A 14,009-nucleotide genomic window follows, 5' to 3' on the forward strand; every position below is an offset into this window, starting at 1 on the left:
TAATTGTGATTAAATTTCATTCAGACTACATCTATATTAGCCATATACATTTAAACAAATTTATGCATTATGAAAATATGCTACTAAAGTTTTAACAATGCAATTTAAAACTACTACAGTAGGTGGTGCAAAAGACTAAGTAGTATATTAGTCTCTTGTCACTCTTTTACTCATTATCCCTTGTTCCCACTGACTTTTGAATCAATTATTTCCTTCCCTTTTTAAAAAAAGGGTTGTAAAGGCCATGTTGACTTTAGATCAGTTCAGATTCGTAGTACATTTCTCTCCACCTGTTATTCAGAAAAGATTTGGTGTGGTCAGACCTCCATCAGGGATCAACAATTAAGACTGCCAGCTGCCAAGGAACATGCTATATTACATCTGTATAACTGCTGCAAATTAAAAGCCTAGAATCTCTCTCTCTCTCTCTCTCTCTGTGTGTGTGTGTGTGTGTGTGTGTGTCTGTGAAGAACACACAACATTTCAATGAAAATATTTAATGAAAAAACATGCATTCTCCTTAAGTGCAAGCTGCAAGTTTCAAGAAGAACTGCCAAATGAAAGAAACAGCTTTGTGTAGCTAGCCCATATAAAGTGCAGTTTCAGACTTTCCTCACTGTATGGAGACAAACAAAACATTGACCCATGTAGGCAGTGAGCCATTGATGTTGGCAGCATTTTCAGACATGCCCTCATGCCTGTATGTGAATGTGGATGAATGATGACAATGGAGGTCATTTTTTAGGTTTGTTTCAGGGTGTGTTTTTTAACCAAATCGTTGTTATGCACAGGTGCATATAAATATCTAACTATACAAATATTTGCAGAATTTATTACTGAAAAAAGACAGTGAGACAGACAGTGTTGTTTGTTTATTTTAAAGAAAGATCAGCAAGAAAGCAAGCAACAGCTGCCACCTCATAATGCTGTCATATTATGTAATCCATGTAAATCCTGACCATTAATATCTGAATGTTGATGTCCTCTCTCTACAAAGCTTACCCTCTTGTAATAACCAGCAAATAAAAAGATAATAATAAACAAACAAACAAATAAATGTACTGATTCTCCCTCACTGTTCATTTTTAATGAACGCTTTTTATTTATGATTACGAAAAATAATAATAATAATAATTTTAATGTGTATATGAATCAAACTGATAGAACGGTGAAATAAATAAATAATAACAATATTAAACAGACAAAAATTCTTGTTTATTCTCTACTGATGGGTGACCTCAGAAAAACCCCAGATGCTCTCCATCGTTTCAGACCACGTGTGTGCGCTCGCTGAGCTTTATAAAGCACATGCACGCTCATGCTGGAGGGACTAAACCATTCTAGTCCACAACATCGGTGTCTACGTATATACGTCTTTAGGTTTTCAATTTCCACAGTGACATAGCTGATCCTTGTTGACATTACATGAACAAGTTGTGATGGGAAAATAATTTACTATTATATGTTAATTTGTATCAGGTGCGGTTCTTCTACAAGTTATGTTAAATACACATTAAATGATTAATGTGTTTTAATTTCTAAATTTAGATTAATTATATATTTATAGTCAAAATTGTTTGTCAGGTCAATATCTTGATACTCATGACTCAAAAATCACGATATTTGAAATAAATAAATTTTCTGAAAACGTTTTTGAAAATAATGGTTTGATGTAGCCTATATTCACCTACATTTTCGCATGCATGAAACTAACATCAATAAAAAGAAAGAACAAAAATGTATTTTTATTTAAAAACAAATGATCACACCATGTCTCATATTTACCTTACCACGTTAACAATACTGATTTAACGTAATTTATAGCCACAAGAGGCGTACCGTGTACGTGTGTCCTCATAGGTCAGGAATCCCCCCTGTACAGGAAAGTGGGACGATCCAGTCAAGTTCTCAATTCATTCAAGGGTTCATTCAGTTCAGACTAGAAGCTCGTTGTTGTTGATTGAATCCCGCAACTCTACTGAATGAAAACAAATGCAGATGTCAACGAATATTTAAGCGCTGCTAAACTTCCTCAAACTCTAGAAATATGAACGCGGAAGGTGTTTCCAAGCGCACGCACAAAACGTGAGGAGGCGCGATGGATGCAAAGGACAGAGAGCGGCAGCGGACACGGAACGCTTGCAAAAGAACCGAAAGCGCCAGTGTCCTGCGCTCGCTCAGCGTCGACAACATAGGCGATAATGAGACAATGGCAAGCGAGTCGGACCTGGTTAAACATGGCAGTCTTGAACAGCGACTCATCGCACCGAGGTACAGCTTGCTCCGTGAAGTTGGCAGGGGCAGTTATGGCGTTGTGTACGAAGCCGTTGCCCGTAAATCAGGTGCGAGAGTGGCGGTGAAGAAGCTGCGCTGCGACGCGCCTGAGAACGTGGAGCTGGCGCTGGCGGAGTTTTGGGCTTTGACCAGTCTGGAGAAGCGCCATGAGAACGTGGTACAGCTGGAGGAGTGTGTGCTCCAAAGGAACGGGATGGCCCAGAAAATGAGCCATGGCAATAAGCGCTCAAAGCAGTATTTGAGGTTGGTCGAGACCTCGTTGAAAGGTGAGATGTTTTTATTCAAACCCTGGCATTTTTCTGGAAGGTCAGCGGTGGGAGAATGCTTTGTCACGAGCTCAAACAGTGGCTTTTGTTTGTGGCAGTTCACTCATTTGGTAGCAATGTCATATTAGCCATTTAAAGTCTAAACAATGTCAATTTTTATTAGTTTTTCAATTGTAATCTGAAACAAAACGGTGAGACTCCATTGTTTGGAAGTGAGTCATGTGGCGTTTCACCAATGACACCGGACGTTTGTATTGCGCATGTCTGTGTTCTACATTAAGATTTGTTTACATTTTATGTAAGAATGTGGCAAATGTCGTTCAGATTTGCCCTCCCCCACCCTCCTCTCGGTTATGAAACTCTGAGGTTGGAGGTGGGGGAGGTGCTGTGTTGGGGTCAAACCTTCTCCACACCCGCTGTACAAAGTTATAACAATGAAAGAAGTGTGATTCCTTACATGACAACTGCGTTAATTAGCTTACAAATGAACAAGAGACGATGGTGATTTAGTACAGATAATCGAGGCCAATTTGATCTCATTCATCTTAATGCCGCCTTTGTGTGCCTGCTTTCATATGTTGATCTTCTGAATCATCATGTAGGTTTTTATACTGTATGATATGCAAAGTGTTGCTAGAGTCATTTGCTTGAAAGCTTGTTGGTCTGGTCTATATTTTGTGTGAATGGAAGTGAAAGTAGGAAGAGATGTTTAACTTTTATATGGGTGATATGTTATGAATAAATGATGTTTCTAACGCCTAATCTCTCTGGTGGGAACACAAGGCAGTGGTGTTTGTCTTGAATATAGCTAAGTGATTATAATAAATGGCAGTTACATTGTAAAGTGTTGCTGTAGTGAACATTTTTGTATATCTGAAAATGTTTGTTTAAAAGCATCTGGTTATGTGGAAATAACTGAAAAGGTCTTTTCAATCAAGTGAGCAACCACATCATGCACTGACAAAGTTGATAAAAACAATAATGGCAAAATAACTTAAACTTAGCACTTACATAGCGTAAACACAAAACAAACAGCATACGTTCAGGCCAATAGGTGTTAGCATAAAGTTTCAATTCACTGGAATTAAAGCCAGCTAAAACCTAAACGAGTTTTAGTGCACTTCTAGGTGTGTATGAAAAGGAAATTGCTTTATCGTAGATTTAAACGATCTTCAAGCAATTTCCTTGATTTTAAAATATTTTTTATAGTGTGAATAAAAAAATCCACTTCTTCAAGCCTTTAGACTGTTTTGTGGTGTTATGATGATAACCTGTGACATTCACAGTATGTTATATTTACAGCAGGTGTGCAGATTTACGTAGTGCTTGCTCAACAAAACCATGGAAAGTGATCAAAATAACGCCCATGAAAGCACAGGGCCATGCTTATTAATTAGACTAAGGCATTTTGGCTTGTATCTGGGGATACAAGCCAGTGTTAGTTGTTCTTATGGGAGCTAGTCCAGTCCTGTGAGAAGAAACCTCAACCGCTTCAAACTGGTTCCACAGCAATCCAGCCTCTGAAACTGATGACAAATCAATTCTTCTTTTAACTCCCTTCATTGCATTAACTCCTTGTTTTATCTGGTGCTCTCATTCTCTCACCTTTTAAAACATGTTTACTTGCTATAGCACACGAATATGTTATGTGGAAGATTTTCCTACAGTTTTCGCTCCCAGGTTGATGGTTTTTTTTTTGTTGTTGTTGTATTTTCCTAAACAGAAGGTTGGGGTGTGACTTATTGAAGGGCCAAACCCTTTTTTAAAAAAGACTTTAGTTTACCTCAAAGTACCTTTAAATCAAGTTGGTACACTTGATGGCCATATTTGTAAGCTATTTCCAGGCATGCATGTGCAGCTCATGTCTACTTGAATGGGGAAAGCCCAAAACCTGTGTAACAGTAGCATATTTCAAATCAGCAATGAAATTTGACAACAGTGGTTTCATAAATTGTGCTAATGTGCATGCATTCTATGGTAAACAAATTAATTTAATCTTCAGATCAGGATTTCCATTCCTTGAAATGACGATTGGTACTTTTAACTGTAAGGAGAAACTACAGCTGCCATATTGTGTGGTACAATGTATCTACAAATAGAGCTTCTCTGCCTTATACAGTCTCTGGTTTACATTATAGCCATGATTTAATACTTGCTATTAGTCAGAGGCAAGTGATTATTAGTGCAAAGGGCATTCTCATTTTATTGAGCATTTGATTTCATCAGTATTTTTGGTCTGTTTTTCCAAACAGACTGACTTGTAGGAGTGCACTAGCATATCAACGAAATCAAAGCCAAAAATCATGCACTAAACCAATTTTGGTTTTATGCCTTTAAACATCATGAATTATCTAACGGGTCAGTTAATGTCAATAAGCGACAACTGGTAGTTTAAACTATAATATTTCTGTTGAAGGTGAAGTCATTTAAGATGTTTATTAGACAACAACAGTTGAGTAGGTTCTGTGAACGTTGCATTATAATCCTTACTTTTGAAATCTTGATTGTTGTTTATTAATGTTTCATACCAATGCAAAAATCTCCAAAGCATTCAAATTTAAATATATTCATCTCTGCATCTGTTTTTTTTCTGTGTTTGTTCTTTTAGGTGAGCGTGTATTGTCGTGTCCAGATGAGCCCTGCTACCTGTGGTTTGTTATGGAGTTTTGCGAGGGAGGGGATCTGAATCAGTTCATCCTGTCGCGACGGCCCGATCCTCGAACCAATGCCAGCTTCATGATGCAGCTGAGTAGCGCTGTGGCGTTCCTGCATGAAAACAACATTGTTCACAGAGACCTTAAACCAGATAATATCCTCATCTCGGAGCGTTCTGGTGCACCTGTGTTGAAAGTGGCAGATTTCGGACTGAGCAAAGTGTGTGCCGGTCTGAGTGCCGGAGTACGAGACTCGGAGGAGGGACGGGACAAAAACAAGAACAATGTTAACATCAACAAGTTCTGGCTCTCATCAGCATGCGGCTCGGACTTTTACATGGCACCGGAGGTTTGGGAAGGACATTACACAGCCAAAGCAGACATTTTTGCTCTAGGCATTATCATCTGGGCCATGATAGAGAGAATCACATTCATTGATGCCGAGTCAAAACGGGAGCTTCTCGGGACGTATGTGCGGCAAGGTTCTGATATCGTCCCGGTTGGAGAGGCGCTTTTGGAGAACCCAAAGATGGTGTTGAGTATTCCCCAACGCAGGCGCTCGCACATGCCCGAGGCACTCCGGAAACTTTTGCAGGACATGCTGGCCGTCAATCCTCAGGACCGACCAGACGCACTAGAACTGCACAGCAGGATGGGACAGGTCACTTGCGCAGCGTGAACTCTGACCTGAATGCACACACAGGTAAGCCATTGCCAGTGCAGTTTCCATAAATGTTGTTTTTGTGTGAAGGCTCATGTGTGCAGTGACAGTAATCGCAACCGGTAAGAGATAATGGTAGAGTGGCAGAAATGCTGTGTATTCTTATGTTATCTCTTAAAGGTGGGGTAAGTGATTTCTGGGAGCAAATGTTGATATTTGAAATCACCAAAACAAACACACCACTACCCCAAAAGGGTCGCGCCCCTATTTTGATAGCTCTGCCCCACACATACATACGACAACGATTAGTTCTGTGAAACAAAGCAAAAACAATGTTACTCACTGATTGAGAAGAAACAAAGCAACCTCGGCATCCGATCGCAGGCCTTCCCGCTCCTTCACTTCTCTCCAGCGCTGGAAAGCTGATCCAATATTTACACGGGTCCTACTTCTTGCCTTATCGTAACACCATGTCTACACCGGACGTGAACGGCGCGGCGTAACAAAATACTATAGAACTCATTATAATCGATGCTGTCTACACTGGATGCCGTGCCGCAACATAACAAATCCCCGACAGTAAGCTGCTGCCACATGCTATTTATGATGTATTGACACAATTTCAAATGAAATTTTGAATGCTTTGTTGCATCCAGTGTAGACAGACCTGTCGCGTCTGGTGTAGACACGGTGTAAGCCTTCTTTTGTACAGCAGACGTTTTTCTCTTTTGTTTTTTTTTTATCCGCCATCTTATTCTGTCGTCGCTCGGCTCGGCTAATGTCCGTCATGTGCACTGATGAGCGCTCTCTCCTCACATCATGAGTAGACACGCCCCTTACTGCTGATTGGCTACAAGTTTGTTTTGGTACTGGCCCGACTCGGTTTTCTAAAGCGTTTTTGAAAAAATGCACATCCCACCTTTAAAGACAAACGCATTCGCAGTATAAATTTAACAGCGGGTAGAAAATTTGTATTCATTTGTCCTCCTGCTCTCAATTCATTTCTTTGTTCTTATTTACTATGGGTGTGCGATATTGATAAAAAATAATATCTTGATATTTTCTGGGATTTTATCGATAACGATAATTAGATGATATTTTGCTGAGTTTGTGCTGGTATCTTAAAGGTGCTGTATGTAGGATTTTGACTCTACTAAAGCATAAAAATACCATAATATGTTTGCAGATATTTAAGAAACATGCTAAGTTAACATACTTGTTTATCTGAAAAACAATGCTACAGTCAGTTATTCTCCGTTGAAAATGTGCATTCCGGCCCGGAATGTCTGTGTTTGTTATGGTTTGTGAAACCCGCCCACTGCCAGTTTACCCAATTGTATTTCGGCACCGCGGGTTGCCAGTTGGTGGAAAGCACAGTGTATTTAATTGTATTCATCCTCATGTGCGCTCATTCCTGTTGGTGTCGTTAATCTGGCAACCTGTGTGTGCGTCAAATCTGAGGAGGAGGGGCCGGGTGAAAAAAACCGTCTCCAATATTTTGAATTTGGACTGCAATACCTAGTTTAACCGCTGGGTGTCAATCCTACATACAGCACCTTTAAGGACTACCGTGGACAGCTGACTCCTAAAGTTTTTGACATTCTGTGTGGTGGTCAGTTCACACTGATAGAAATTCTTTTCTATTAAGTTTAAATTGATTTTTACCTTTTATAAAGCCATTTTTCTAAAAGTGTGCATTATCTTTTGAGTCAAATTCTTACATTCAATCAATGAATTAAAATAATAAGACATTTGGGCTGTTACCAAGCAAATTAAATCAGTATCAACAAAATTAATCTTTGCAATTTGACCTGCAATTACAAATGCATGAATAATGTTTTGATATATTAAACATAAAATGTTGAATACTGTTATTTGAAATTATTTACATAATAAAAAGATACTTTAAATGTGAAATTAAAACCACCAGTAGGTGGCAGCAAATCACGGTTAACAAGTGAGTCATTGCGGTTGAATCGAATCATTTAAACAGTTGCTCAAAGGCCGTCATGTTGCTCTCAGAGACGCAAAACAGCGTTGTGACTTTGTTTGAAATTATTTTTGTTTTCGAAATAGTGCTAAAACAGGCGATATGGTATCTAAAATGTAAGCCTGTTAATTCACTTTTAGTTTGTTGAACAGTTGTCAAACATTACATTTGTAATCATGGTCATTTTTGGAGAAAAAAACGGCACTCTTTGTGTGATATTGATTTAACTATATGAAATTATATAAATATATACATTTTCTGTCCCCATATCTTGAATTTTGTGATCATTCTAAATGCATTTTATTAGACTAAATCATGCAATGAAATAACGCACGCGCACTAGTCTAGGCTTCACGTAATGTATGCGTGCACTCGATAATGTCAAATCGCACATCGTTAAACAACAATTACGATATTATCGCAGACAATATATATTGCACACCCCTACCATTTACTTGTTTTCAGTAGGCTTGAGGATTTTTACTTATTTTGTCTACTATTAGTTTTTGCTGTGATATGGAAATTTTGTATTAAAAATTGTGAAATTTCAATTGCATCTAAAATTTTGACATTATACATTATCAAAAACTATAAAATAACTACAAGTCAAAATAACTATATTGTGAGATTTTGTTATTGTGAAGTAAAATAACTCATGATATAAGATTTTGGTCATATCACCCACCCCTATGTTTGTAATTTTTTCCTTAAAGGCATAACAATAGATTATGGATAATTTTTAACCCTTTAAAACGCACTATTTCTTGAAGAGCACCTTACCCTTTAAAGTAGGCATGTTGTGTGATGCATCCTTGAAATAGTTATCATCATGTGTATTTCCATACAGCCATCCCAGAGGTGTTGATTATTTTGCTGAAGCTCATGCATGGCAAGTGGAAAACAGTACGACATGAGGCTTTAAACCCAAGTAAAATCATGTACGCTTTTTTTTTTTTTTTTTTAAACACAATGTTCATTGTCTTATCAGTATTGGATAACAGCTTCAATATCTTTCCCACAGCAGAGAAGGACAAATTGACATTTATCATGTTATTGCTAGTGTCTTATTTGACCACATCAGTTTCACAGTGGTTTTGACAGCTCTGATAGGACTCTATCACGATGTGATTTGTTTAATGACATGACTTTCAGAGAGCTTCTGTTTGCATGCTATAACAGCCTCTTTTGTTTTTAAACGTGCATGCTGGGATAGCTGTTATACAACTGCACCTATTCACCACCACCCCTCCTCTAACACCCATCCATTCTTCTCTCTCTGTTTTTCATACCCTTTGCCCCGGGGGACAATGCTCATCAGGCATACCAGGTGACTGGAAGTTCTTCCTATGCCACACATAACTGACAGTTCCTTGCAAGGACCCGTTTAGTCTAAAAGTATTACAGCATTAGGGGTGAATAATGTACTGTCACAGTTCCAGTTATCAACCAAAATTAGATATGTTTTTTTTTTTTTTAATATTGATATTTAATATAGGTACTGATATTGAACATTTACCCAAAAAATGAAAATTGTCATGAATTACGCAAACTCATGTTGTTCCAAATCCATGTGACTTTAAATAACAAATTAGGATTTCTGTCCCTCTATTAAAAGTTCAGGTGACCAAAACGAAAACAAAAAAGATTATAATTATTCGTAAAACGAATCTATACGTAAACATAGATACACAGAGCGAATCAAACATGGAAACTTGTGCGTGTGTCCCATGCTGGAACAAACCTCATTCTTGTGTGTGTGTGTGTGTGTGTGAGAAAACCATGATGCACGCATGAACTTCCATATATGATTGAAAACGATGCTTTTATGGCATTTTTGGATCTTCTAAGTTTTGGTTACCTGGATTTTCAACGGAGGTACAGAAACTTCTCAGGTTTCATTAAAAATATCTTGTTTCAAAGATAAATGGGTTTTATGGGTTTAAAAAAACATGAGGGCGAGTCAATGAGAATTTAGATTTTTGAGTGAATTATCCCTTTAAGTGAATGACCTTTGCGATCATCTAGTGGGGCAATTAATGTTAATTTTAATTTATGTTAATATTGTTTTAAAACACTAACAATTTAATAACACACTCAAAATCTTTAGCAAATTTCAAAATGAATAGTTTTCTAACAGTGAAATTAATGTTGTGATGACTACTCACCATATAGCATTTAAAGATAATTGATTTTAGTTTTTAGTGTTTTATTTTTCATTCATTTAGACAATATTTTTGTAAAAGTCAAAAAATGTTTTCTTTTTTCGAATATTGCAGTTAGATTCGTTCGGCAAATCATTTAAAGTGATGTATTTTAGGTTTGAACGTCAACCACTAAAATATTATGTGTGTGCTCAAAGAGAGTATGAATGCTCATGAGTTCCCAGCCATTATGAGGATATTACAGCTGTCTGCTACTCCAGTCGTCTTTTGTTCACCATCCCCCTCTCCTACTGTTGCTACGTTCAGACAGGAAAAGAAAACTGCTTGGAGCCTCTTGGTTAATTTTCTCTCTCTCTCTCTCGCTCTCGCTCTCTCTGTCTCTCTCTCTCTCTGTCTCTCTGTCTGGTCTGCATGTGTGGGACGTGAGAGAGGGTGGGTTTGCACCCGAAACCGCGTGCGTTGTTTAGTTTGATTGACTGCAGCGGGGTGTTTAGTAGCTCTTCCTGACTCAGCACATAGTTTGAGCTGCAGGATATGAGGAGGGGTGAGCTCTTTATACTGTATGCGGCTGAGATCAAGCGGCAGTCGTGTTGACTAATGACAAATAGCCTACAAAGATTTGAATGCTTGTAAATCTGATTACTTATCAAGCAATCTGAGATTTAAGTCATGCATTATGCAACAGCACCAGCCATCATGACATCATTTCAGCCTGTCAATCAACCTCTTTTTTTTTTTTTTTTTTTTAATTTGTATGTCTAGTGTTGTTTTCTGTCTTCTGGGTTCCCATGGTCAATGGAATATATATTATTGGCTAGTAATTGCATTTTTAGTTGCTTATAGTAAATGTCTGTTTAGTCAAATGTGTGACTATTTCAGGTACTAATCTTAATGACTTGTATTTATTTTATTTTTTTCTGTTTTAGGTTTTCCCTTTGCAGAACAGACCAGAAGGGACCGCGTTGCTTGGAAAACTGTGAATCTTCCATTGCTGATTTAATGTGAAAAGTACTAAGTACTCAACTTGAACACCAATACAAAGTTTGCCACAAATAGATTTTCAACTGACCGTTCACTTTTTGTTTTACAGTAGTAATTTAAACAAATCATTCATTAAGCCCAGAAGTGTTCAGCCTAAATCAATCATCAGTTATGTCACTAAAAGTGAAGTAAAGCTAAAACAATGTTATGATGCAGTGAGTACAATCAAGCTGAAACGAGCAAGCTCTTAGTCTTACTGAGGGACTGGGACTTTAAAATTCTGTTTTTATAGCCTCCCTACTTGCTCATCTTCTCAAAACAATCCTTTGCCATAAAAACAGACAAAGAGAAGTATTTCAGTAAATTTATCCAGTTTTATGAGCAGTGAAGCCTCCAGTTTTAGTAAGCAAGCAGTTGGAAATCCAAATACAAACACACACAAGATACTTGATTACATTTTGAGCTCAAGCATTTACATATATTCTCATCACGTGTCATTGCCATAGTCTCATAGTCTTACACTTGGGTCTTACTTGAGTTAAACTCCACAGAACTTGATCATATTTATCTTTCCTCTGTCACAACAAAATAGCTGAAATCACAAGAATAAAAAGACCAACTTTTAGAACTTGGTTTTCATTTACCATTTAAAATGCTCATGATCTTAAGCCTAAACCTAATACTGAGAGATTTTTTCTCCTTGAATGCAGATTTATCCTGGTGCCTTGAAGTCTAGTGATATAAGTGAGATTTCTTGTAGGCTTTTTGTTTTACAGCTTTATCTTTTAAACATGCAGTACGTTTTGAAAGCTTTTAATATTTAAACACTTTACATATTAGGCATGTGCAGTTTAGCCACTTAGGTGCTTGTTTTTACATTATGTGCCCCATTTACAATGCTGCTGTCACTTATGAAAAAACAGTGTGAACAACCCTTCTGCATGGACACGCACACTTACACAGTTTCACGGTTTAGTTTGTTTTGGAATCTGGTTGATTAAAATATGGATTTGATTATGATTAAAGGGAGCAGTTAAAGACTGTGTGGGTGTTATTTGTGTTTTATATAAGAAATACTACTATGCTTTTTTTTTTTTTTTTTTTTTTTGTTAACCAACTACTTGATGTTCTCAAAAACAGGATGGGAGCTCAATAGTGTACCATTGCTCTTTTTCATCTGCATCCTGAATGCTTCATAGAGAAGAAATTGGTGTGTGTTTGACTTCCAGGTGTGGTTTGTGTGTGCTATAGTTCTACCTCAGCACTCTTGTGTTTTAGTAACTAATTCACTAAATTAACTAGCAGTGCTTTCTGCTTTTTGGTGAGGCTAGTAATTAATGTTTTTCAGATGGAATTATTTATTTTTTTTGTTTTTAATAATAAATATATAGTGTCAAGGTTTTTAGTACTTTTAACTTTTATTCCCTTTGTTTGTGACTGCTTATTGCTGTCTGCTGTGGAAGAAACTTGGGGCTTGTGAGATCAAGATCTTTTTTTTAAGATTAATTAAGCCTCAGGTTTAAGGTATTTTGATATATTCTGGGCCGTGTGGTTCTTCACGTGGGAACAAAGTATTCTGTTACTTTTTATGTGTTCAATTATGTTTTCATTTTGTCAGCTAATGCTATTTGGTTTTATTGGGAACATTCTTTCTGATTCTTTTAAATCCACTTTCATTTTCCCGAATGGCAATTTAAATGATTGTATCTTTTACGAGGGTCAGTTAATCCTGAAGAGAGTTGGTAAATGTTTTTGCATTTGCTTTTTTGTCCTCTTAATTATGACTTTCAGAGAGCATAAACACAGAGAAATTTGTCATAGCGGTCATACGAACCACAGTATTAGACTGCATTTGCACTGAGGAGAGTGAACCGAGTTTAATAGAAGCTCACTTCCTGTTCTGTAATATCTTCTACTCGAATTCTGTGTTTTTCTTTGTATTCCTTGTGCTCCAACTTTGACTGTACAGTGTGCTCTATGCAACCTTTTCTTAAATCCTTTCTGACACTGTATGATGCTGCTCTGCTCAAACCTTGGCAATTTGTTGCTTTGTTGTGCTCATTTTATGACTTTTTTTATGGAGCACTTTCTGCTTTTTGTGTGCAAATGTTGAAAACGGACTTTCCTTTGTGTAAAACACACTAGAGCTGTTGGACGCTTCACTCGCTCGGGTGTCATCCCTCATTGTTTTGTTGATTTTGTTCAATAAACCATGTAAAACCATAACCTATGTGTTTGTTTTTTTCCCCACTGAAACCATTTAAGTAACACATTGAATTAAATGTGAAATTTTGAAGTAGAAAGTCATGTTACTGTGACCAGACTTTTGTTTGATTACCACAGTCTGACTACTAAATACTCTTTTGATTTTTGTTGTCTGATACCCCAAACAGCCACACTACACTAATCAGTTCAGACAAGATAAATCCCCTTTTAAAACAAAGCTATCACCCCCCATAGGCTGCTGTTATCCATTGTATTAGGCAGTCATGCGGGAGAGGACGTTTTGTTCTCATACACCAGCACCCAAACACCTGCCTGGGTTTATAACCTGACAGTATCAGTTCTGCCAATTTTGGGCCTAACCTTGTGTCAGAACTCACAATTAGAGCCATGGTCATGAATAATGTTGAATATATCATCTGCACCATTCACCAGAATGATGTCTAATTGCTACATGTTTTAGCTGGGAATAAGGTGACAGACAGAGTCTTGAAGAGCGTGAAGAGACATGGGGGATGGGAATGTGCAGTCTATGGCAATGGTGTGTACCGGGGGGAGGGTCTTCTGTAGGATAAAATTGTATGATGGGGTAGTCTTTGTACTCCCTGACCCTGAGGATGGAGGGAAACAGCTTTGTAATCAGGTCATTACATAACACAATATGTGTGTCTTAGAATGACAATGTGGGGTTCTACTTTTCCAGGTTTTTGGGCATCATTCATACATTTTGGGGACTGTGGAATAGCATTTTCTTTGATAGTATTGATCTGCATAGTT

General features: G+C 37.5%; 1 protein-coding gene across 2 annotated transcripts; it reads left to right on the top strand.

Moving 5' to 3' along the window:
• The first annotated feature begins 1,871 nt into the window (after positions 1–1,871).
• Positions 1,872–13,235, top strand: stk35l (serine/threonine kinase 35, like). Of its 2 annotated transcripts, none has more exons than XM_058779895.1 (3): positions 1,872–2,561; positions 5,170–5,918; positions 8,714–10,935. In XM_058779895.1, exons 1-2 carry the CDS (start codon positions 2,099–2,101, stop codon positions 5,892–5,894), a joined length of 1,188 nt encoding a protein of 395 aa, XP_058635878.1. In that variant the 5' UTR covers positions 1,872–2,098; the 3' UTR covers positions 5,895–5,918; positions 8,714–10,935. The 2 variants fall into 2 exon arrangements, with proteins under 2 accessions (XP_058635878.1, XP_058635877.1); XM_058779894.1 differs by lacking the exon at positions 8,714–10,935 and adding an exon at positions 10,955–13,235 and having other exon boundaries at positions 1,874–2,561.
• The last annotated feature ends 774 nt before the right edge of the window (positions 13,236–14,009 follow it).

Source organism: Onychostoma macrolepis, chromosome 06, assembly GCF_012432095.1.
Source record: "Onychostoma macrolepis isolate SWU-2019 chromosome 06, ASM1243209v1, whole genome shotgun sequence".
Classification (NCBI taxonomy): Eukaryota; Metazoa; Chordata; class Actinopteri; order Cypriniformes; family Cyprinidae; genus Onychostoma; species Onychostoma macrolepis.